We start from the raw sequence: 26,495 nt of genomic DNA, 5'->3' as shown, positions 1-26,495 counted from the left end.
TCTTTCACCTGGTCCTTTCCTGACCTCCTTCACAGGCATCAGGCTGTGATTTCCCTACATTTGCATCCTACTAGACCAGCTCATCAACATTTTGTCAGCGGGTATGAAATTTTTTAGAGAGAAACTGATGCTCCCTGTCTCAAACTCCAGCTTCAAGAATTTAAGAGTTCCCAAATATTTTTGTTTGTTTTAGCCTAAATCTACAAAAAATTTAATGTTGCAAGCCTGCCTTGTTTGTTCAAAGTACTTTTATTGGAAAAGTCTTCTATTTTTTCTCAGTCTCATGACTTTTTTGAGGATTACTGCAAACATAATATTACATTCTGGGTAACAGCTCCAGTTCTATGTAAGATGAGCAAGAACACAAGATTATTTGGGCTAGACAATAATCTTGCTGCTTGTGCATTTATCTAATGTGGCTGCACTGAAATTCGTGTAATTAATCCAGTTTTAATGTATTTATAAATCTGGCCGCATCCATCATCTTTTTATGAAGAACCTTCCTTCCAAAGGGACAGAGCAGCCCTCCTAAACTTCTAGACCCAGCTTCAACCTGGAGCAAACAGCTCACGTGCTATCTTGAACCCCACTATCTAATCAAAACTCTAATGGCCTTGAAGTAGCCCAAAGGACTTAAACTTTCTCAGTGGTGTTCCTCATGTATGGGAGGCAATATACCTTTGCTGTATGTATTAATGTGACCTTGTATCGATCAGCAATGCACATACAAGGTAAAAATTATGCCATCTACAAAGATTATGAATCAGTTTCCGAATACCTAGAATATTGATTTATAAAATGCTGTTTTCAGTGTCATTTCAAAAACTCAGATTTAGTGTACAACTTGAAGGTTTCAATTATTCTTGCACTAGTCATAAACTGCAGTGACAATAGATTCACCCACTACTAATAAATTAATTCTCTTTATTAAGAAAAAGCGATAAATTATAAATACTAACATTGTCATATATGCTCTGAGAGTTTAATAACTGTAATGCTTGGCTTAGAACTTCTCATCATAAGATCTCAAAAACACATTAAGGAGGTAGCTAAGTTATATCCCAGGATACTCATGGGAGAAATGTAACTCACGCTCTCTGTTATGGTAGTGGCAGAGACTGAAATGGAGTAGGAGAATCCTCATACCTCTGCTCTTAACACATACTAAGAGGTCCTCTTCTATTTTATAGTATCTAGAGAGAACCATTCCCACTCCAACATTCTCTCCCATTTCCCAGAATCTTGGAGCAGTTATTTTTCAAGGAAACAGGCTTATATTGCTTTCTCATATCATATTTGGGGCCCAACTGTATCTACGTCTTGCTTAGTAGTAGTTGAAAGAAAGAATTTCTCCCAGAGAGACAGAAGCAGCCAGTGGGCTCAGGAGGAAGCAAGTAGCCTCTCCAAGAGTGGGGAACTGGAGTGATTATGACTGCAGGGTAGGGAGGACATCATTACAAAATACTTGGTGCTAAAAGGTTCATCTTCTATAATGTCTTTTAAATAAAATCTACACTTGAAGCAGGTACTCAATGTGCCAAACTGAATGGTCTCTCTGAGGGCAATCAGCCCAGCTACTTACTTAAAATATCAGTTAGAAGCCGCAGGAAAATTAACCTGTTGCTTCCACAGAGGTGACTCGCTGCTCTGCAGAATCTTGCTTGGAGCCCTGCAAGGGCAGACAGAAAATCTGGGAAGAGGCTGTGTCTATGGCTTTATTTTTCAACCTTGTCTTAAATTCTTCTAGACATAGCACTGATAGCATGCTCAGGCAGAAACTCGAAGTCAGGGGGCAAATAGTATGAGAATTGGAAAGCTAGAGAGGTGCACAGCTTCTGGGCAGCTTCAGCACATTTACTTTGAAGCAATAAATTGTGAGGCCTAAGATACCTCCAAAACAAAATCCCAGTTCTAGCTGTTAAGGTTTTGATGGAAATGAACAATAAAAGAAAAAAAAAGAAAAAAGCAGTTGAGTGTTATTATCTGGTTGTTTGTGTGGCATTATAAGTGGATGTAGCATTCAGTTCACATTACAGGCTTTTTTGCACTAGCACTGGGAGAAATTTGACAAAGAAAAGGCCTGAGAGAGAAGAGGGAAAGACAAAGGAAAGAAAGCGACAAAGTTAAATAGTCACAAGAAAGAGGAAGCACAGAGTATACAGAGGAGAAGGGCAAAAAAAATTTCTTAAAGTTTTAAAATCCATTTTCCTGCTAAAAGGGCAACAAGGGACCTGCTGGCTCTTAGGCATATTTGGATTTTACAGTGGCAGCAATTTTCTGCCTAGCAAACAACTGGCAATTTATTTCTGTAGGCTGAAACTCCCTCCAGCCCAAAGACCGCTGAGAGTGCTTACATAGTACCTAACCTTTCCAGGAGCTGGTAGTAAAACTTACATTTGACATAGAGTCTATGAATTTCACTCCAGAGCACTGTCCATACCGAAGGTGAGTCAAAATATAGAATACATTTGCCATGAAAGGCCTTCTCTGAATTATCTTTGGGTGACCATTTTTCATCTGATTTTTTGTTTTTTCCCTGCCTAATACTACTTGGGAAGGCAGTGCAAAGTTCTGTAAGTATTCAGGTGAGAAGGAGAAACAGATGTGATTCTGCCTTCAGGACTCATGGTCTCTGCTTGTGTTTGAGACAGGAAGCATATGCTCCTTCTGTTCTTAACCTTTTCTTTGAGGACGAAAGTGTGCCTCACTGATTGATCTTATTTCTTTTTTTTTTCCAAGCTTTTTCCAACAGATTTTTAAATTCTATTTTCATATATTCCAAATTCCATTTTTTGAGCATATTTTTTCACAATGCTAGAAGCGTGAGGCATGGCCAAACATCGTCTCCTGGCTTTTGCATCTTTACTAGAGGAGCCAGCACCTCCTAATCTGGGATGTTACAGCAGTCAAGGTTTAGCACAGCTTACAGCTGTTTCTAATGGTAGAAATTATGTACAACTGCATTAAAATGCACTTCACATCCAGTGCTTTACACAGACAGCTGGTGAGGAGTTAGATGGTAGTGAAGAATGTGGAGGCGATGCTCAGTTATTGGTAATGCTGCATGTATCCTAGATAATGAGAAAGCTAAGAAATTGTTGTTACTGAATTGTGTTGATATTGATGGTATAATGATTTATTTTGTATGATTTGGGGTTATAAAGGTCTCATAGTAAGGCGGCATCAGATACGGCTGGGAAAAAAAGTGATTGTCTGATAAGCCCAGGAGACTCATTAGAAAAAATGCCAAGCTGTTAAGATACGAGAACATTTCTTTCTTGTCTCCAGACAAAACTACACAGGGAACTGCTAGCTTTGAGGGTCAGCATTTGAAATGGCCAAAAAGTGACAAGAGGTGGAAGGAGAAGGGTTGGTGGAGTTGTCAGGAGTGGCAGTGAAGAGCAGCTTCTACCAGACAAAACTGTTAGAGCCTGCTGCCGTTTTCAGAGAATGACACACTTTAAGAAGGCAAACAGGCATTTGAAATGCTTTCATGTTTGACTCCGCTCTAGTGTTTCTCCTGTGGTCCCACAACTAACACCAAGAAATACTGTATATGTAAATACTCTGGTCGCCGTATAAATTATAGGTCACTGCTCTTAAAGGCAAACATTACAGGTACTATATGGACTTGCAAAAAGAAAATCAGTTGCCACCTGATGGGTTGTTTCTGAACCACCTGGTCCAAAAGGAGGCATTCCAGCCAAGCTGCACCTGTACAGAGGCAAAAGTGCAGAGCCCGTCAGCTGAAGGAGCTGGATGGGAATTGCGCGGCCCTTCTTGTACACAAATCCCAAAGAGTTTCTCAGTAGGTGTTGGAAACAGTTAATATTTTAAGAGATTTGGAAATAAAATTAATCAGCGCTGTCTCCTCCTGTAGTGCTTACAGCAGTTATAAACAGAAGGTTAAAATAAACACGAGGAAGATATTCTCACCAGGACTTCACATCCACGTCTAAGAACTGCCGGCTGTATGGGCGTATGTACAATCTGCAGCATTTAAGAACAACTCCACTTTGACTGCTGTCTGTAGTGCTGTTTGGCTGATCAAATTTGAAGGAAAAGCACGCAGGAATAGCAATGACTACAGCCGTCTCTGTTCAGTGAGGCCTGGTGAACATCTCTAGCCAGTCGGGTTTTATTCTTTCCTTTCTTTCTTTCCTCCGGAGTCTTGTTCTATGAATTCAAGTCATCATACCTAAGTAACTGCCCTGTTCAGGAACAGGGCAGATTTGGAAGACATCATCCTTACACCTGGGTGCATATTATGGAGAAAGAAGTGTATGTGAAGTTGAGATGAATGTGAATTTGTTTTGAGTGGGTGATGGCTGTAAATACAGACGGCGTGCAAACAACGCTGGTGGCTGGTCACCAGACAGCACACTGTAAATGCATATTTCAAAATGAGAGCAGGACAGCAAATGTCACTTCCAAAATAGCTATTATTTGTGTTGGAAAAGCGTGTTTGACGTGTTTTTTTAGCTGGAAAATGAAACAGATTAGAAAGTTGTTAGGCAGTAGCCAGAGAAAACTAACAATGCATTCAAATAAACCTAGCTCCTCACAAACAGGCTAATAATTGTTTGCAGAGAATATTCAACAAATCACTTCAAATAAATGAGAGGAAAGGACGGTCTGTTGCTGGACAGACTGTGGGCAGTTTAGGTTTCTAGCTAATATTCAAGCGCGTATTTGGCTCCTGGCAGATTGATTCCTTTTGGCATGAGCTGGAGCCTGTTATGAGATTGGCTACACAAGCACAAGTCCTCACTCCATTTCCTTTAGGGTTGCTAAGCACAACAATGACTGCCCTCTATGGTAAGGCAAGCACTTAAGTTAATAAATGTCCTCTTAATGAGTACACTAAATAGGAAAATGTCTGAACTGGAAAAATACCAACTGTACACCTTTTTCATGTTGGTTAATCAAATTTGCTAATAGGATTAACGTCAAAGATTACAACAGGCATAACTAAGAGAATCCATTTTTGTCTCAAACGTACTTTTCTATGTCAAAAAGAAGTTATAATCCACGAACTTAAAGGCAGCACGATAACTTGTTAGCATCTTCGTTTTCATTTGCATCGTTAGCATCTGTCAAAGAAAATAACTGAACATCATTCTTAATCTAAACTTAAGGGTAACTGACAGCAACAAGAGCAGCTCCATAAGCCTTCTTCACACAGAAGCCTGCCTGAGTGAATTCCAAGTGGCCCATCCCAGATTTTTCTTCTGACCTTGCTTTATTCACATGAAGTGTCCTTGCTCCGTATCAGAAGCACAGCAAAGAGCAAAGCAAAGAGCAAAGAGAAAGCAAAGGTCTGCTTTCTCTAGTTTTCAAGGTCTGAGAGTTTCCTCTCCAAATCTGTAAGCTGTCTGCCACCCAAACGTTCACCAGCTTCTCCTCTGTTGCCTCTTGATCACTAGAGGGATGCTGTAGGGAAAAAAAAAAGCCACAATCTCAACTTGAAACATTACCAAGTATATCAGCTTTGCATTGCTTATACTGTAAGATACCTACTAAAAATTAAATTAAATGCAATCTAGCAACAAATGTGTTAAGGCATAGGGAGGTGGAGAGGTTGCACTGTGGTCTGAGTTACAGAAAGTAGCAAGCATGCTGCCAAGCACAGCTCTCACTTTTAGAGCCCTTGGAATACAGTCCTCAGGAACACTATTCTTTGTTAAATAAACACATCTTTTTGTTACTGTGGTATGAGGCTGATGTTTTTACATGCAGAGAAAAAGGGGGGCCTAGCATGGATCTCTGGTTGCATTTACACCTGCAAAGGCAACAAGAGTAATCAGAGACAGGTGGAGGTAAAATGCTGTGAGATCAGGGTCAAGCACAGCCCTATCAGACCACATGAGCCCTAACCAGCTACACCTGACACACATTGGGCAAATGATGTCCAAAAGCCAGCAAAGCAGTTAAGGGTCCAATTCCCAATCTAAAACGAGTGCTAGCTGGATACTTGTTGTTCATGGTGCTGTTGGAAGCTTCTCTGGGAAGATGAAGCTAAACACTGAGGAGAAGAATCCTGAGTGCTGTGGTTATGCAAGTTGTTGGGAGAGGAGGATGAGGACAACAACAGCAGTATGAGAGGTTAAGGTACTTCTTGGCTGCCCCACAATGTCTACCAACAGTGTACCTGACCACCAGCATGACCTAAACCAGTGGAGCTCCAGGCTGCCACGGGAGACAGTTGTTGCCATAAAGTCTATGGCATTTGGAGTTCTAGCCATAAGTAGAGCATTGCAAGCTTGAAACTTGTTAACAGCCCTGCAAATAGTAAACGTGTGTACAACTGAGAGTAATGTGCTATCAAAAAAAAAAAAAATACAAATCATGACAAAAAAATAGGTGAATTATTATGTGAACAGTGCCATTCTCCAAGTAAAATTATGTACTTATTATGTCTTACCAGTGAAAAATGAAAGCATGAACCTTGCAGAAGGGAAAGAGTCTAAGTGCCCAGCAACAAAGAATTTCAAATAAATTACCTTTTAATTTCTGTATATGTCCTATTGATGATACGTTACAGGCAGTGGAGAAGTCTGATATTTCTCTGCCTTGCACAGCCACTTACCTGAAATTTGGCTGTGAAATACTGATGCAACGCTTTCCTGCCTGCTTTGCCCAGGTTCAGATGAGGTGGTAGCTAAGCTTGGGGTAAAAGTGAGCCCAGTTTACCTGGGATCTGCTCCTCCCTGGTGTCACTTGGTTAGCTGAGCATGAGGGAGTCGCCTCAACTCTGTGGCTGAGGGATATTTTATGCCCAGAACCATGCAAGGTGAGATTTGCCTCTCTTTATGTAAGTTCCTTCAAAGATCAGAAACCATTTGGGCTCCTAGACAAAACAGCCCAGTGAAACAAGATGAACACTCAGTTTCCTATATGGCTCTAAACTGTAACATCACAGCAAACTCCATGGATCAGATAATCCTACCAGGACAGCCTGGAAATGACCCTGAGAGCCAGCTTTTCATTTGACTGAGCTGGGCTTTTGTGTTCTTTATACTGAGCACACCAGCCAACTTTCCAAAGGAACCCAGTGGAAGGAAACTACTGATGTTCTGGTAAAGTTAATCCCAAAGGCTGATGTTGATGGAAGCATAGGAAGTATAATGCGACCCCTTGGCTCTGTCTGCCTGCAGGTCAATAGATGAGACCTTTGTAGGCCAACAACCTGGATGGCATCCCCCAAGAAAGCTATAGATCCTAAATAGAACTAAGCCTGCAGGAGGACGGTGGTGCTTTCCCACACTTTGCGAACCAGCCCGCCAGGGCTGCTTTTCTGGAGCAAATATTTGTATAATTAACAAATACTCTGGAATGTTTGGGGAGCATTGATGGCTGCCCGGTCTTGTTTGCAAAGTACACACATTTGAATTTGGCCAAGTCTCGAGAACTGTTGAGTATTGGCATCTTGGTCCGCTGATACATCCCATATTTGAAACTGGCAGATGTGCTGAGTGTTTTCATACCCATAGCAGAACTCCCTAGGAGCCAGCAGTGCTGAGCATCTTGCAAAATCCGACTCTTGGCTTAGAGCTGTATGGTTGTTTTATATGTTTCATATTCATTCATTAGATTCTGTACTCTCCTGGATCCACTTGCATTAAGTCCTAGCTAATTAATACCAGCTACGCTTTCAGAAGGGGAAATCTACCACAGATTGGTAGTGTATCATGGCTGAGAGGGTCTTAAAAGCGTTTCTGCTGAAGAAACAAACAACATCACATACCAACCTGCTACACCTGAGCGCCATCCAGTTGTGAAATCTCCTGTTTTATTTAATTTGTGTGTAGGTACTGAAGCATTTTTAATGCCTCCAGAAGTTAGTAAGCTGTGCTAAGAGGGCTGCAGAGCGTGCTGCCGCTGTCAGTGTGGGAATGTTATTGATAAGTCAGCGGTGCGCTCTCATCTCGAATGCTGCGATTAATTCCGAGCTCGCTCATCCGACAGAAACAGCAGTGAAAAGAATGGTGGAAATCGGCACAGGATAGGGACTGGACTTGCTTTTGAAGGAAGATGCGGGAGGGATGAAATACGGGCAAATAAAAGCGGTTTGGAGGTGTCTCCGGAGGCAGGCTGAGCGGAGCCCCGAAGCCGGCCGCTCGCTCCCGCGGCACTCCCGGGGCGGCGCGGGGCCGGGCCGCTGCGGGACCGCCGTCCACAGCCGCAGTGCGCCCGGGGCTCCGCCGCGCCCCTCGCTCCCACCCCCCCCTCGACCCGGGGGCGGCCCCGGGAGCGCTGGGGGGAGCGCGCCGCGCCGTGACGTGTGGTTTGCGGCAGCCCCGAGCGGCAGCGGGCGGGCGGGCGAGCCCCAGCCCCCGCTGCCGCCGCCGCCCGGTGCTGCGGCAGAGGGCGGCGGGCCGGGAGCCGGCGGGCAGCCGCGGGGCCGTGCCGGGAGCGCCGCCCAGGAGGGCTCCGGCGGCGCCAGGATGTAGGCGCGGGGCGGCGGGGAGCTGCCGCCGGCGACGGGCTCGCCATGAAGAAGCACTCGGCCAGGGTGGCCCCCCTCAGCGCCTGCAACAGCCCCGTGCTCACCCTCACCAAAGTGGAAGGTAAAGCCGCCGGACGGGGTCGGGGCGCGGGGTTCGCGCCGCGGGGGGGGACGGGCGATGCCCGATCTGCTCGAACGCGGCCCCGGCTCTTTCCTCCCCCGCGTGCCGTCGGAGCCCAGGGCGCCGGGAGCGAGTCCCGAGCCTCAGAGCAGCACCTGCCGGTGGGAACCGACGGCAGGGAAGGAGGGAGGGCGCAGTGCTGCTGGAGAGCGCTGACTCCACGGGAGGGATGGGGACGCAGCCTCGGGCAGCACCCCCTTCGAGAACCTCGTCTACGCGGCTGTGTTCGCCTCTGGTGGCCCCACCGGCACGCACTGGGGAGCAGCTGGGGCTCTATGGCCAGGATGGCCATTGCGAGGCCAGGAGGGCTTGTCAGCCTCTCGGGGACCGTGGGACCTCCGGAGGCTTCCGAGACCTTTAAAGGGGCTGTGCGTTCTCAGAAGGGCTGCCCAGAGTGCCCCAAAGCTCTGGGCATGCCGAGTGGGAGGCCTGGCTTGAGGAACTGTGGTTCGGTGTAGAAAGCTGTAGGCTATGTCCAGAGCAAGGCAAGGGATGTGAGTGAGGGCAGAGAGGTAAGATAGACCAGGGAGGAACTTGGAGGTGTGGGTAAGGAGGAGTTCACCTGAGGGGTGGATGTGGGGCTCGGTTCCTGAAGGGAGAGCAAACAGGTTTGGGGGACCCATGGGGAGATGTGGGAGCTGGCTGGGAGAATGAGGTCAGTGAGAGAAAACGGTTGGCTGAAAGGAATGGAGGGAGAAGAAGCAGATGGGGGCAAGCAAGAGGTGGCATAGGAGGGGAAGAAGGAATCCAAACAGAAAATGAAAGAACATCATGGGGTAAAATGTGAATATGAGATTCCATGGAAAGATCGTGAGGAAGGAAAAAAAGTGATCTTGAAAAACTAAAGAGAAAAGAAAAAGAACATTTGTAGTGATTCGTCTGTGGAGAAGAAAGTAAGAAAATGCAAAAATGCCCAAGATGATGGGGGGAAGGAACTAAAATCTGCAAGAAAACTGAAAAATTAGGAGTACCTGAGGGCTGTGATTTTGGTTCATGGAGAATGCAGCTGTTGCATTCTCTCAGCATAAACATCTCCTGGTATAAAGGTAGGGGAACGGATCTACATTTTCTGACTGAAAGGAGAAGTCAGATTTTCATTACACTGTAATTGTAATTTTTAAGAGCTCTTGCAGTTAGCTCTGGTGCCCAGCAGTTTTGCTCCCAAGATTTGCACTGGAGGGTCCTCTGAGCTGAAAGCATGGCTTCCTTCCTTTTGGTGCACTGCACAAGCTTTATGAATCATAAATAATAATAACCCACTAGGCTCTAGCTTTGAAATGTGGGTCACACTGCTTTTTTACCAGTTCAAATGCAGTTTACTACCTACCTTATATAGACACAGAAGCAGAGCAACCTTTCCCAGTGCTGCAGAATTGAATCTCTTCAAGCATGTCCATGTCTGCTGTGCGCACCAGCTCTCTGATACCATATCTCCACCCACCAGGGACTTTGTTGACCTAGTTGGGCTTTTCCTTCCTTAGTTTAGATTCTTCTTTCTGTCATCGCTGAAGACAAAATCTAAATTGTTTTGATGGCTTATCAGAGAGACCAGAGGTTGTATAGAAGCAGGTAAGGGTTTCCTTTGCTGTCTGTTGCCTTTTAATGAAACTGGCTGGAACTGTTTGAGAGGTTCTCTTCCCAAATCAATTGACAGCATTTCTTTTCAGATTAATACTGACTAATTTTGCCACCTGGTGCTTAGAGCCATATGAAAAAGCCAGGATGCAGTCATAAACTAAAGCGAGACAGTGGACGTACAATGGACAGCTTTCTTCGTTTAGCCTGTGTGTCAGACAAAGGTTTGAGTTGCCAGCTTTCTTTTGTAGCTGACATCCTTTGCAAAGGTGTAGCCGATGCTGCAAGACAACTTCTGCTTCATAGTTATGCTCATTTTCTTCCTTATCATCTACCACCAAAGCCTTTCACAGACCCTTGGCAGAAACCAGGGAATATGTTTATCTGGAGGACAGTTAGCAAAGAGGAGCCTTTCATTGCTATGCATTGCTGTAAGGCCTTCCGGCATTCCCCCTGTATTCTCCTGGTGGTGCAGTAGCTTCTTTACTTGAAAAGGAAGATAAGGACTTTGTGCGCCTCCGGGAACGTGACTGCCATTTCAAATTATTTCAGAGATTGAATCATCAGTATGCACTGAGCCTGCTGTACTAGCACTTTCAAAGACAACTGTATCTCCACGCATCACTCAGGCAGGCAGTAACCATACCGTGTGTTTTCTGTGCCTGGCACCATTGCACACACTTCATATTTTGAGAAGTGTAGGCTCAGTGCCTGTTCTGTGCTCGTCTGTCTTGCTGCTGATTGTTTTTATCACTAGTTCCTATCCAACTGGCTGCTTTCATAATCTTTGTACATAAAGGTTCCATGTACCTGGCGGATTGTCTTCCCTTCCATGGGAAGGCAAAAATTTCCATCCCTGCTCTGCATCTTGGGGTTTTCCAGAGAGGTGATGCCATCACGAGAAGGTCCAGGACAATCAATCACCTCAGCTGAGAAAAGCCATCCTCCTCTTAATTAGTCCCCATGGACAGCTCCTTATTCTCTGGCCCCAATGGAAAGGTATTGCAGCCTCCCCATGTAGCACATTTCCTCTGCAGTGTCAGGAAAAGGAACTGGCGGCACTTGAAGTTGCTTGTAATGCAAATGATACCTCTCTGTTATTACACACATATGTCTAAACTGAGTTGCTGTGGAGCCAGATTCTGCCACATGCTCATTTGGAGTAACTTTGTTTGCATCGCTGGAGTTACAGGGAATTTGTTATGAGTACAAATGGGAAATAAATTTGGCCTCTAATATATTTCCTGCCTGCAGGGAATTCATCACAAATGTATCAGCAGTGTAATCACTTTGGTAATAAATCTTTTTAGTTTCTTTAGCAAGTGCAAGCTGAAGATCCCAACCACAGCAAAAACCTCCAAGAGTGCCAGTATGCTTCCTTCAGCTACATGATTCTAATTATCCTCATTTTGCAGATGGAGCAGCCAAGAAACTGCAGAATGAAGCAACTTATGTAAAAACAAGCATTGCATCTTGTCTCAGAACAGGCAGGAGAAGATAGACTCCAACCCCAAATTTGTGTTCGGGCCTCAGGAGGGCACTCCCGTGAAGGCACACGTGGTCAGGGTGCCAGAGGACTTCATTTACAGAACTTAATGATTTTCTGCATGTTCCTAATTGAACTTCCTTTTTTTGAGAAAGGAAATTATAATGCTGCATAAATATATCTCTGCATAAATACTGTGCTGCTATTAGCAGCGTTCTGTTGGTATCATCTATAAGTTTTGGCAATCAGACAGTGCTTGTTCTTACTTTGACCACTAAGATGGACCTCACTAAAATTTCACCTGGAAGTAAGCATTTGTTGAGCAAGAATTGTGCCCAGTGATCTCTCTTTTTTTAATATGAGAAATAAACTTCGTAGAAGCATACAGTGCTTGCATAATTCTAGAAGAGAGAAGTGGGAAAGCAAAACAAGCTGGTGATTCAGTGGTTCAGCCATGGCTGCAGGTTTGCCCGTGCTTCCCCACGGAAGTGGTCTTTGAAAGGAATGTGTGCTGGCTCCTCCATGGAGTAATTAATTTGCAAAATGCCTGCTTTTGTTCAGCTTATCTTCCTGCATTGAAGACAGAGACTAGCTGATTCTTTGACGTGAACATTTGTGATAAGAGCAGAGACCGTCAAACCCACCCTGTGTTTGCTCCACAGTTGTAGAAGCAGCTTTCACTCTCTCCTGGCTGGAGTTGAAGTGTATGGAATGACGTTAATGGTGACAACAGAGGGAGGCTTTGCATATAGGTATGGGAATTAATGGGGTTGTAATTTTTAGCGTGTCTGCTTCTCCGTTGTACCTGTCAGCATGTGCTCTGGGTAAAGCCCAAAGTAAAGTCAATGTAACTTACTCCTCTGATGGAAAAGGGGCACCCCCTTTCACATCCACGTACCGTGTGGTAAGTGTGTATAGGCAGTAATAGCACTCTAGTTTCACCCCATGTAACCTTTTGCCCATTTTTCCTATATATTGCAGTATGTTCAGTTAATACAACAGCGCATTTGAGCAGGTATCCAAGATCTTGTTCCAAAGGAGTGAGGAGTTTCTTGTTTCATAACACCTGGCACCCTTCCCACATGGCGCAGTGCTTTCCTAGTCTTTAAACAGTCTCAAAATGAGCTTCTCTGAGCTGTGCTAGGCTTACTCACTGGGGATTCCTGCCAGCTCATCTTTGATCATGTCCCACTCGTCGTTTTCTATACCATCTTGCCTGTGCAAAATCATGAGCTATAGGTTTAGAGGTGACTCATTACTTCTGCATTGTGTGTCTCCTCCCCAAATGATACAAAAATAAAAAAGAATGTAAAATGCTGATGTTACTGAACGAATGCTAGAGCAGGAGCTTTAATGCATCATGAAGCAGAAAGTAAATTATTAAAGATTTATCCAAGCTGCCTTACTTTAGTGGCTGAAATGAACCAATCTATATACAGTATGGACAAACAATATTTTCATTTACAGTGACAGAATGTAAGAATAGCAACCATTGGATAACCTCAGATTTTCACAGACCATTGCATTTCACCCACGTATCTCCAAATGGAGCAAGGTGCATTTTCTAGTCATCTTGAATCAATCTAGGCATTTGGTCTCAAAAAATAAGCAGATTATTTATCTGTCTGTTTGATTAGAGAGTTCTTCCATAAGAAGGTGGAAAAAGAACTAGTTAAAAATAACTATATAGTTGTTACCAGCGTGCATCATGTGTTGCCTCCAATTCTGTTAATTTTTATAGAAGAAAATGTTGCCCCTCTTGTCATAATGGGAGATAACTGCAGACAGAAGGGTATGTAGCACAGAAACACATCAGTATGAGAGCTGGAGTTCAGAAAAGACTAGAAGTTCAACATAAACTTCTGTGATCACTCAACAGACATTTCCCAGCCATTTCCCAGTTACAGGGCACAAATGTAGTGTCATTTTTATTGTAGCTATCTTAGCCCATTATACTGAGCACAGCACATTCACTTACCTACTAAAGTGGTTCTCTCAACTTGGCTGGAGTACCATCAACCTTTAATCTAAAGCCCAGTTAATCTTCGTTAATTATAAACTGTGAGATGCCACTGCAGACCTGGACAACATCCTGCAGAGGGAGGAATTTGGCCAATAAGAGAGTAGATTTACTTTTTAATCATCACTGAGTTTTGCTGGCAGTCATTGCAGCATTAGATCAAAGGCAACAGGAAACAAGGTGTTCTTAGCAGTGCAGAGATGGCTTGCTTTCAGGCAGAGATGCCCACCAATTGTGTTGGCACTGTGTACTGGAGAAGCCAGGCACCACCTCTGTTGTTAACAGCCTTGTTCCAGGAACTTAAATCTGCTCTAATTTGTCATAATGCAGAGGAACCTAGTCTTGAAATTTTGAGAATCCTTCCTGAGGCATAAATTTCTTCACAGAATCTAGCACTGTTTGGTTATACAAAAGTTCTATGTTGACTCTTCTTCAAGTAACAGTAATAGTTTTTGCTCAGTATCACTATTTCCAGCTAAATAACAAACTCCTCAGATGGAAAACCTGTGAGTCCCACAAGCCTTGTAATTCAGTCATGGAGAGTACTGAAGTGAGGAAATACGATCAGGATACGGCTCCTCTACAATCACCTCAGATTCCCTGGTTCATCTTTCAGCAAGGGTAGCATTGTATTTATGTCTTAAAAGTATGTCTTATGTAGCTGATTGAAACAACAGAAGGTTGCAAAAGCTTCTCTTATTGAAAAGAAGAAGGGGTATCTATCAGGAAGAGATCCTTGCATGTAGTATTGTTTTTGCTCAGTTGTACTAAGTTTCTTCATGCTGACACGAGTCTAGTCAAGTTTTGCTTTGTTATGAAAGAAGACCCAGCTTGGCTGAGCTTGCTGGTGAGAAGTGAGGAGGCATCCTCTTCTTTCTTCTGGTAGATCAGTGAGCAGCAAATTATGTGTGGAATTCCACGGATATATGTATGGTGCCTTAACTGTTGTGAGCACACTCAGATCCGTGTCAAGTCCACTCTCATATCTGATTATTAGTTGACGGAGAAGAGATGCTCCAGGTATCTTGCTCTTAAGTTGGGACTAAAGAAGCATCATATTTTAAGTCCAAGAGCAGATTAACCCTTTATCTCCTAAGTGAACAATTATCTGGACTTAAAATTCAATATGTAAGGGACCAATGGACTGTGACAAAGTCTTGTATATAAAACTGTGTATACCTGAACACCATGCAGCTCAGAATTTTGGAAAGCTATGTAAGGGAGAAATAACATTATCCCATTTTTTTATAAACTGCAGCCAGCATAGCCTGAATTCACGCCAGTCAGTATGAATTCACCTACCTCTTAATATAATAACTGTATATATGTACTAATACAAATGTAGTATTCATATCAGTAGCTGGATTCCCTTGGAATGAAACCACTGCTCAGGAAAGACGTGACACTCAAACTGCTGACTAGTTAATAGAAGGGTTTCCTGTGGAGAGCACAGTCTTGTTTTTTTCACCAGAACAGGCACTTAAACCATCACTTAAACCTTTGGTTAGGGTGAAATTTGCATACCCTCCAGCTCATATTTGCACAGAATCCCATTTTGGTCATGATTTATTTTTGCTCTAATGGAAGTTCTGCTTCCACAAAGATGTTGATTTCAAAATAAATAGCAGAACTCCCAATTTCAGTTTTGATTCAGGAAGGAAATGCAGAATAATGATAAAATGTATTTTTCCATAATGTCATGAATATGTATCTCATAATCAGGATTATTCTTTATGTCCGTTCAAAGGTGCTATGTTATAGCAATACACTGTACTATAATAAGCACCCACTATTGTCCATTTTCACTCTGGACTTCAGTCATGCATTCTGCTTATTAATAAAAAGGATGATATTTAGGGGAACTCCCCACCCTATAACATTCAAAGTGGAATATCATGTTTTAACGAGGCTCATTTGAATGCCACAATTTTAATAGAATTTCTAAGCAGTTGCCTCTGAGGATAAATTAAATGGATTACAGTACAAATTGCTGCAGTATAAAGTTGATAATTTATCAGCTCTCTCTGTATCACTAGTAGGAATTAGAATATAGATTTTGCAGAAAGTCTTGCCTGAGTATTTGACGGAGGAAGAAAGGAATATATATGCTAAGCTGCAAAATTTAGCATATTTTCAACAAATACCTGCAGATCTGCTATATAATTACAACTCTTAGTAATCTCAGGTATAATATTTGACATGGAATAAACCAAGAATTAATATATGATTATAATTAGCGATAGGAAATACTATAAATGTGAGTAGTACTTGAAGATTTTAGTAGCACCGTTTAGAATAAAGTTGTGCCTGTCTGGCACAAGATAAGTTATACATATGGTCCAGTAATATGGGAAATGTAATTCCACAGTTAAGAGGCTTGACTGCATGCAAGCCAACAGACCAATTTCTTGCCCTGCTGAAATTGAGGTGAGATGATTAGATAAATTTAAATGTCCTACATACATTATCCTAAGATGTCTTTTTGTATAATTAATTAATATATATAATAAATTCCAATAGCAAAAGAGAGTCTCAACTCAGTTTGTAATTGTCTTGCTTTGAATCGGTGCTCATGCAGAGTTCAGCATTACATCCATCTTGGAATTTATGCTGTAACCTCAAGCAAATTCAAACCTTCTGACCTAAGAGTTTAATACCCTGGCTCTTCTCTTTAAAATAACCTCTACTCTGATTTTCTTTTAATTTCCTCCTGTATTGATCTATTCACAATATAGTCATGCCATTCCATGATCAAACTAAGTAATATTATTTTTTATCTGTTACTGTAAAAGTATATAGATACTACATTAAACTTCTACAGTTTCTTAATTATCTAAAAATCCGCACATGCAATGCCATTTTGACCGAATATTCTCATTTAAAAACTGCATTTACAAAGATTTCTGAGGCTTTGTCATTTTTCTATTATAATGCATTAATTAGTATTCTTTTTTTTTTTTTTTATGTAATACCAATCTCTTAGACCTTCGGGATCTATCACAGTAAGGAGGTTGGGATAAAGTACATAGACAAACCTAAGCACTAAGCCTTATAGCCTTATCTGCCAGCCTTCCCCTTAGGAAGCCAAGAGCAATTTCCTCAACAAGCACACAAACAGCCACCATATGGGGCCTGACCAGAGGTCCATCTGGTGCTGTTTCCATGTTGGTGGAATTGATTAGGAAGGTGTATTTCTAGCCTGAGATGCATCTCTTGCTCTGTGGGTGCACTGACAGCTGAAATTTCCGTGGATGTAGGAAATAACTTTTTGCTCTGTTTTCTGCTTTGTTCCTAATAATTGTTAGCAGTTAATTTGCTGTTTTTGTCTGCTCCTGAACAGTAAGCTGCCTTTTCTGTGGAACAGCCTGGGAAGAGCTCAGGATTCCTTGTGGTAGATGGGCCAGAGCCCATCTGCTGTGTATGTAGCGCATGGTTCTTGTACTCCACCCTGCACCTCTGTAGTAGTATGCTTGCTTCTGCATCCCCCATTTTATTACTCAGTCATTTCATCAATTATCCTACAGTCCTGGATAACTTCATTTCATTAGGAAACTGTTAGCTCATCACCTGCCCCCTTGCTACCTATAATTACGTTGAAGAGTGCAGGTCCCACAGCTGACGTCTGCAGAGCTTCAGTCACTTCCCTCCATTGCTTTTTTCACTCCTTCCTGGTTTCCTACCTTGAACCGAGCCTTTGGTCCATTCCAGCACTTTCCCTGGCTGCTGCTTATTTTCTGTACAACCCTTTGGAGTTGTATGGGATTTATGGGATTTTTGGGATTTGTTGTTTGGAATTTTTGTCAGAAGCCTTTTAAAAACATAGAAAGATAAACTTAATCTCCTTCGTCAGTGTCCCTGTCAACTCCCACCCACAGACACCAGGAAGGCTCCGGGTTGAGTGATCTAGCCTGGCTGGTGGGTACCACCGAGCAGAGGCCTGATGAGCATGGCTGAGCAAGGCTTTACATTATGCCAGGATGCTCGTTCCCTGCTATTGCTCATTCTAATACTTACTGCTCTGTTTCACAGTTGAGTTGGCAGCTAAATGGATGAACTTTGTCTTTCAAAAAGTGGCAGGGGAGTGTGTGCTCCTCTTCCATGGCTCAGTGCATTAAGCACCCTGTGGCAGCTCCCCAGCTAGGAGGAAGATGGAGCCCATCTGCTGCAGAAAGTGCCCTGCTGAGCACCCCTGCCAGGGCCAGGGGAGCCAGCTATCAGCAAAGTTGTTCTGCTTGAACTAGAATATGCCCTTGTTCCTTGGGAAAGCATTAAGTGGGGAGATCATGTGCCCAGAGAAGGAAAAAGTGGTTTGTTTAGGTTTGTTCCAGTGATTACTTCAAACAGAATCATAGAATATCCTGAGCTGGACGGGACCCACGAGGATCATTGAACCCAACTCCCAGCTCCACACAGCACCACCCAAAATTCAAACCCTGTGTCTGAAAGCATTGCCCAAACTCCAGCACTCGGGGCCGTGCCCACTGCCCTGGGCAGCCCGTTCCGTGCCCACCCCCCTCTGGTGCAGACCCTGTCCCCGACCCCCACTGCCCCCCCCCTGACACAGCTCCATGCCGTTCCCTCGGGCCCTGTCGCTGTCACACAGAGCAGAGCTCAGCGCTGCCCCTCCGCTCCCTGTGAGGAGCTGCAGCCGCCATGAGGCCTCCCCTCAGCTCCTCCGCTCTGGGCTGAGCGCACCCAGGGGCCTCAGCCGCTCCTCATACATCTTGACCTCTAGACCTTTCACTGACATAAATAAATTATCTGAAAATTTTCAAATTGAATGTATTGAGTTGCAGTCATATATTCAATTCAAAGAAAAAAAAATTGATCATGTCTCTTTATCAGACTTTTGGAAGGTCTCTCTTACTAGAGAGAAATGTCCCTCACTTCACGGTCACACCTTATTCATGGCACTGCTCTCTTGCAGTGCATACATTTGCAAGCAACTGTTCTGAAGGATGAAGCACAGGAATAGTAAAATTTCATCAGCAATCTGTGATGAACACCTTGAGAGCCCCTTGACATAAAATAAGTTTTGTTAAGTATATACATTAATTGTATCATATATTTTCCAAGGGATGCTCCAAAAATAATGCCTCTTATTTCATCATGTTGGCCCACAGTATCAGAGGCAGATGTTGGTGGTATGGAAGTAGAAGTCGAACCTTCCCACCAACATTCCGTTACGTGTTGTTGCTGTGTGACAGATGGCAGCAGAGGGGCAGTCTGACACAGTGGTGTCTGACATGGAAGTGGGTATGAAGCACAGGTGTGGAACTGAATTCCTTCATGCAGAAAAAGTTGCACGCCTTGACATTCATTGACTCTCACTGAGTATTGATAGAGACCAAACAGTGGATGTGGGCACAGTTTGGTGGTGGGTGGTGCGTTTCAGCAGCAGTGACAAAAACCGTGGATCACCTCTACTGGTGCAGATTGTTACAAGCATGGCATTCAGGCTCTTGTTCATCACCGGTGAAAAAACATAGCTAATGGTGGTGATCGTGTTGAAAAATAGTGTTTTGCAGCTGGGAATTTGCTCTATCAAATAGTTACTTTGTCCATTGTACCTGTTGTAGTTTCCATGAAAGTAAATAGGAGGCATTACTTCAGAGTGACCTACGTGTATGCAGCCCAAGAGAATTTCCCCTTTACTCAGTGCAGCCCAGGCAAGCCAAAAGGTTGGACATCCATGCCCTAAGACCTCACTCTTTAACCTCACCAACTGTGAAGAAAATGCCTCAGCAACACATCTGAATAAATGTCAACGTTTCAGATTTAGACAGATAGTGGCAATTAGAGACATTATTTTGTGGATTTGGCACTTACTCTTCTCTTTACAGGATGATGCCTCAGCTGTTTTTAGCAGCTTAGTTCAAAAATCCTGGACAGCTAAATAATGCATAGCTACTGTGGTAGATGGAAATGGGATAAAAATACTTGGAGGAGTTTGAGAGTCTGCCACTGAGGCACATAGTATTCACTGTCCAGAACACTGCCACCAGAAGTCATTGTGTGTGTTTTTAGGTATGTTGGTAAATGGTAATTTTTGAGCTAACTGTTTCCCACTGATCTCTCCATGTTACTGGGTGAAGAGGAAGCCACATAGCAGCCAAGGTTGTACAGATATACCTTGTGTAGCGTTCAGCTCTGATCCCTCTGCACATCACGTGCTTCTAGATCTCCTAACCACTCAGAGGATCGGGTGCTGTGTTACAGGATTGTGTCTCAGCTCCTTCTTCCTTATTTATTATAAGCATGCAATACTTTTGCAAGCTTTCCAATCTTGTTTCGTGCGATGCCCAAACGGCTACAAAACGTTTAAGGGACTAGCAAAAAACAAACGCCTTGAGGATGGCTCATTTGTAATTGTCAGAGACCTGTAAGGATTCTTCCTTCTTCCAAAGATTTTTCAGAAGCCTGACTCAAATTGCTGTTTAATAACGTGCTTACATTATGCTTACATTCAAGCACATTCATAGCCTGGGGAAGCTGGTGGAGCTGTACATAATCATTAGGCACATGTTTCAGTCTCTAATGGACAGGACCTTAGTCTGTTCTTAGTGTCTCTGAAGGGCTGGCAGGGGCACTCTGTGCTTTTGTAGTACTTCTTTCAGTCATTTGCTGATGAGTTGGCAACAGCTAAAGCAGTTCACTGCTGACAACTGTATACATATATATATATCTGCCCAGCTCAGAGCGTGCCGTGCTATCTGTGTGGCTTTACCCTTGATGCCTGACAGCTGTGGCGGAGAGGTGGGACTCACTTCACTCAGGCACCTACGCTAGTCAATTCTGAGCTTACCACCTCAGACTGTTTAGGGCTAGTGGAGGGAAACAAGCACTTGGAGAGGGTGATTCATCTGGCTTGTTTTATCATCTACTTTAAGATGAGATAAATCGTGCTATGGAAATGTCTTTTTTTCTGTCTACTAACTGTGCAGAATGTGTAAATGACTGTCTCAGATACACGAGTCTGCACAGCAGATGTCTCAGACTGGTTAGTTGAATGCCACCCTTGGTTTCTGTCAGTATCACATGTTTAACAAAGGCAGTGAGGTACATTATGGCCCCATGGTAAATATTTAACTGACGAACTGTGCACAGGAATCTAAAGCCATTAAGAGAGGTGTAACATTCTTGAAGTGGACTGGACAGGCTGCTTAAAAGTGATACCACCACTGGGTGGCTTTTCTCTTAACATAATGCAAGCTAGCAACTGTAGTCAGTGATAAAGGACACTTCATCATAAGGCATATGTAGGATAAGCTGTGCATTCCAGTGCCTGATTTCTCCCTAAACTCAGCCAGAGGTTGGGGTTCACTAGCTCAGGTGTCGGTGTCCCTACTACATGTGTATGGAGTTATCTGAAAGGAGTCTCACCGTTAATGGAGGAAATGGAGAATGGCTGTTTTCTGGGGTTGTGTATCCCAGTGGGAAATGACAATGGCAGCAGCATTGGAGGTGACTTCCTTCAGTTGCTGGGCTGAAAGGGAGGGAGTGAGGAATGGTTCCAGTTGAGATTTATGAAACAGGAAAATGAATGAACAAAAGAGAGAATGAGAAACTAAATTTAGTAAAAGCATGATAGGCGTTTTTGATCTATCTCAGCATCTTGATTTACTCTTTTTGGGGATACAGTAGCATACAGAGCAGTGTGCTGCAAAGGGCAAAGGAAGGAACACAGGAAGTCTGGAGGAACATGTCCAGAAATAAAATTCTTCAAAGTCCTGCCTCATCCATTCTGAAAAAGCCATTTTACCATTTTTAAATTACCATAGAGTCTAGTGCCAGCTGGCCCTTGTGCAGTGTTACAAATAGGATGAGAAGCTTCTCATCCATGTTGAGGGTTGTGGTCACCCCATCTGTGCACCTGTGACTTTGGTGAGGGAAACTTTCTCCATGGGAATGCAGGGACTGGGCAAGGAGAGCTACAACTCTGGATGTCATGTGTGCCAGCCAGCAGGCAAGTCCTCAGCACAGTAAATCGCACCCTGCTTTAGAGTCATGGAATCTGGAGTTGTTTCAATTGGAAGAGACCATTAAACATCATCTAGTCCAACTCCCCTGCAATGAACAGCGGCACCTAAAGCTAGATCAGGTTGCTCTGAGCCCCCTCTGGCCTGGCCTTGACTGTCTCCAAAAACAGAACATTCACCACATCTCTGTGTAATCTGTTCCAGGACCTTCCCACCCTTATTGTAGAACACTGCTGCTTATATGCAGTCTAAATCTACCCTCTTTAAGTCTGAAACCATTTCCCCTTGTGCTATCAGAACAGACCTTGCTAAAAAGTCTGTTTTCTTCCTTCTTATAATCTGCTTTAGATACTGAAAGGCCGCTCTCAGGTCTCCCTGAATCTTTCTCTTCTCCAGGCTGAACAGCCCCAACTCTCACAGTCAGTCCTCACAGGGGAGATGTTCCATTCCTTGGATCATTTTTGTGGTCCTCTTACAGACATGCTGTAGCAGGTCCACATCTCTCCTGTTCTGAGGAATCCACATCTGAACACAGGTGAGGTATCACCAGCACAGAGTAGAGGGGCAGGATCACCTCCCTCGCCCCTCTGGTCACACTTCTTTTGATGCAGCCCATTGAACAGTTGGCTTTCTGGGCTCTGAAGGCACATTGCTGGTTCTTGTCCAGCTTGCCATCCACCAATGCCCCCACATCCTTTTCAACAGGACTGTGCTCCATCCTTACATCCCCCAGCTTGTGCTGATAGTGGGGATTGCCACAACCTAGGTGCAGTACCTTCTACTTGGATTTGTTGAACATAATGAGGTTCACCTGGGCCCACTGCTAAAGCTTGTCTAGGTCTCTCTGGATGGCATCCTGTCCCTTGGACATATCAACCACACCATGCAGTTTGGTCATCCACAAGTATGCTGAGGGTGCACTCAGTGTCATCGATGAAGATATTAAAGAGCATCAGTTCCACTACTGACCCCTGGGGGATGCCACTTGTTACGGATCTTCATCCAGACATTGGGCCGTTGACCACCACTCTCTGGGTATGATCTTGCAACTGCCTACCAAACAGTCCACTCATCATATCCATATCTTTCCAATTTGGAGAGAAGAATGTTATGTGGGACTGTATCAAAGGCCTTTCTGAAGTCCTGATAGATGACATCACTGGCCTTCCTGGTTTCCTTTTTGCGGTGCCCAGCTCTCCTCCTTGGGAAGCATTTCCATGGGTGTTCCTGAATGTGTGTGAAGTCTTACAATTTGGTCTTACGATGACGGTGTCCACTAGAAAAGCTTGAGAGGAAATAAAAAATTCAGTCATCACTGTAGGGCTTGTGTGGTGGACAGTAAAGAAGGCGCTGGTTGAAATGATTGTACCATTGTACAGCAAATGAACCCTGACCAATCTGTGCAGGTAATAGGAAAAGAGGCATTCATTATAAGAAGTGGTGTAAAGAAAGTGCATTAAAATGCTTTTGAATGAGCTAGAGCTTCACATTCAGCCTTATTTCATTTCTCACTTCTCCTGATGTTTAGCAGGTAGCTCGTAAGCTTCCCCCTGTATGTTGAACACAATACTGTGTTAACTTTGGATAATTTATTGGCTTGCTGATTTATCTCCCATTATATGTGAAGCTGCCCACGCAATCTTCTGTGGAAAGCTGAAGTAAGTGTAGAGATGAACAGCATCCTCATCTCTTTAAAACCACTCGAACACCAACAATAATCTAGATATTTATTCTGTTGCTGCTGTACGTTTTTCTTAGATCTCAAGATATCAGAGGCCACAGGTTTTTTTGAGTTACAAAAGTTGTGTTACAACTGTACTAGGTGAACCGATGATACTCTTGTATCATAGATTTATTGTAGATAAAGGAATAATTAAATATGTTTATCCATTAGAATAAACCTTTTCTTTGGTAATGTGTTAGCTTAGGTAAATACAAATTTAGGTTAACTGCAAGAAGATTTTTTAAAAGATTGTCCATTCCCAACACCGATTACCTCCAGCATAGGAAAGGACTTCTGTATGCAGATCTCTCTTAGTCTACTTTGAAAATATATAAATGCTTGGCAATTTAGTCTCTCATTACCCTTGCTGTACTTACATTTCTCTTTCTGTCTTTCAGTACAGCCAATGACCTTTGGATCTTTTGAAGTTGTAGACTACTGAATTTCAGCATGAATTTCTCTTACTTCCTCTCAAAATGGATGGACCAACTGAACTGAAATCACCCCTTAAGAGAAATCACTGCTGAGTGTAGCGTGCAGGTGACTGTCAGCTTCAGCAGCTGTTTAATGAGATTAATTTACACTCCCTAAAGCAAGGGTCTGCTGCTGAGGTCTGCCAGCACCTTTAGATCTCAGGAGGAATTGAAACGCCTAGCTCAGTGTTGCTCATTCAGTCACAACCTACATCAGTGCCTGCTGATAGTGGTGAGACAGCAAGGCTCTAACAACTCATGTTTAAGGAGACAAGTAAAGGGGCAAGGTTTTTTTTAGGAGAGGTGTCGTTATTAAACCCAGTGCTACAGTACGAGAAAGAGACAAGTTTTGAGAAACGTAAGCCAGGAGGAGGAGGTTTTGATGGCTGTCATGCAGTTGATTTGAAACCAGAAATACAGCAAGCATCGCCTGGTTTGTGCAGTGTCTGTGATTGGGATGGTGAGTGCTGAGGTGTGTCCTGAGGACCCCCTCTGCTTTGGTGTGCTGCGTGCTGGGACCAGCAGTAAGATGTGTGTGTGAAACTGAGCTTTCGGGCAGAATCCTGAGCTCTGTTAAACAGGGGTATGTTGAAGTTGATGTGCTGTGTTGCGTTTGGTGCAGAGCTAGTGCTGAAAAGAGCCAGGGCTGCCGAGTCTGAGATGCTGCTAGGGCAGCCTGTGGGCTGGTCTGATTTTTGCCACTGGGCTACAGCCTCAGGAGAGCTGGAGTCCACTGAAATGCTTGATGGTCCGAGTTCAGTATGAATGACAGAACGTGCATGGCGGTGGTCACGCTTAACTGCGAGATGAAACGCGTTGCGCCCTTCCTCCTCCTGAAGAGCCATACTATTGCGTAAGCTGCCCGGTTCCGTATTTTCCAAGGCAGTAACAATTTCAAGTATTGTTGTAATTTCCTTTGCTGCTTTCCTACACTCAAATCCATATTTTTTATTTATTTACACGCCCTAACAGCATCAGTTTTAAGTGATGTGTTAAATCTTTCTACGTACATCAGAACAACATGCAATTTTAATCTCCATTTACTCAGCAGCTCCTAAATCTAGAGGTGATAATTACTATTTACATTCCGACTATGCCTCAGTTGAAGCAGAGGCCTCGCAATGATCTAAAAAAGAATGGCATTTTGTGGCAAGGTCTGCTTTGGTGTTTTTTTCCCGTTGTTACTGTTTGTTTGTTTTGCTGGTAAAGCTCCACCTGACTTCAGAAAGGCCCAGGGTGTGAAAACTGAAACGTTGCCTGGACTTCCCTAGTAAGCCTTGTGTTTTCTTCTCCCCAGGGGATGAGCGCTCCCGGGAGTCCCCAGCCCCAGCTGAAGCACAGATGCAAGCCGGGGCGGAAGGAGGTGGAAGGGTGAGCCGCTGTTGCTGGAAATGCTCCGTGACGCAACTCAAGAAAATTTTCTGGGGTGTGGCCGTGGTCCTGGGTGTCTGCTCCTCATGGTCGGGCTCAACCCAGCTAGCAAAACTGACCTTTAAGAAATTTGATGCGCCCTTCACTCTAACGTGGTTTGCAACAAACTGGAACTTTTTATTCTTTCCTTTGTATTATCTTGGACATGTTTTTAAGTCAGCTGAAAAGCAGTCTCCGAAGCAGAGGTACAGGTATGGGAGCTTTTGTTTCTGTTCTCCTGTGGCTCTTGCATGGCGCTCTGCCCCTAAGCAGACTTTCTATTCATTAGATCGAGCCTGCGTTTGCTTGCCTCTTCAGGTTTGTTGGAGGGTGTTCTGAATTAATTCCGTCATGCGCTAGATGTTGTTATTATTCTTAATGCAGTTTGACTCCAAAACTGAGAAGTCTGGGTTTATTTAAAATACATAGAGTTCAGTTAATGGAAGCCCGCGTTTTCTGTAATTGCTTCTCAAGAGTTTTCTGTTCAAACTCCTGTGGCCATCATTTTTTCATCAGTATCTCCTTCCTCTGCCTTGCAGCCGACTTTCACGGCAAACTCTTGAGTAAGCTAAGAAAACTCTTTCCAAAATCAGGACTCGTGCAGTGCCTCAAATAGTCAAGTAAAAGGTATTGCAGTATTTTCCTGGCATTATGCCCCGACATCTAAGCCCAGACTCTGATCCCAGTTAAACTGGAGCAGTTTTGTTTATTTCCGGGAGGAAGCACAGTCATAACCAAGAACAGCATTTTGTCTTCAGCACACCTTATCTTCACAGCATGCCAAACCCACAGAGCCTGAAGCACTCACGGAAAGCCCTGAGTGCCCATCCTCCATGAGGGGCTGAGGATGCTGCTCAAAGGACCGCCTCTTGGTGAGCGCTCCTTCATTTCATCTTCTTTTGGCTTAAAAAAGGCATCTGGGACAGATGGGATGAATCAGCCATCAGGACGTCCTGTGTCAGAGCCTCCCTGATACATGAAAGGATGTGAACAACATTTTCCCCTTCTGTTACACAGTGGGGCTCACAGCTTTTTAATGAAGTAGCTTAGAAAATAAACAGTAAGAAGCACACGTTTCTCAGCTTCCAGCTGTGCAGCAGTGGGGAAGAAACTCACTACAGGAAACATGTGAGAATTCATGGTACTTAGTTGTTTTATACCTCAGATTACTAGGGTTAAGATTATTAATTTTGAAATTG

The 26,495-nt window shown here is 43.7% G+C and overlaps 1 protein-coding gene across 3 annotated transcripts in view; it reads left to right on the top strand.

Moving 5' to 3' along the window:
* SLC35F3 (solute carrier family 35 member F3) overlaps window positions 1–26,495 on the top strand; it is a 147,528-nt gene that overhangs the window by 88,071 nt on the left and 32,962 nt on the right. For 2 of the 3 annotated variants that reach the window (XM_004935481.5, XM_419560.8), the window contains exon 3: window positions 25,184–25,508. In XM_004935481.5, coding sequence (XP_004935538.1) covers window positions 25,184–25,508 — 325 coding nt within the window. Of the gene's footprint in view, window positions 1–8,390; window positions 8,571–25,183; window positions 25,509–26,495 lie in introns of those variants that run through there. The other variant, XM_015284407.4, reaches the window with a different exon arrangement.

Source organism: Gallus gallus, chromosome 3, assembly GCF_016699485.2.
Source record: "Gallus gallus isolate bGalGal1 chromosome 3, bGalGal1.mat.broiler.GRCg7b, whole genome shotgun sequence".
NCBI lineage: Eukaryota > Metazoa > Chordata > Aves > Galliformes > Phasianidae > Gallus > Gallus gallus.
This window is presented reverse-complemented; position numbering and strand designations above follow the sequence as displayed.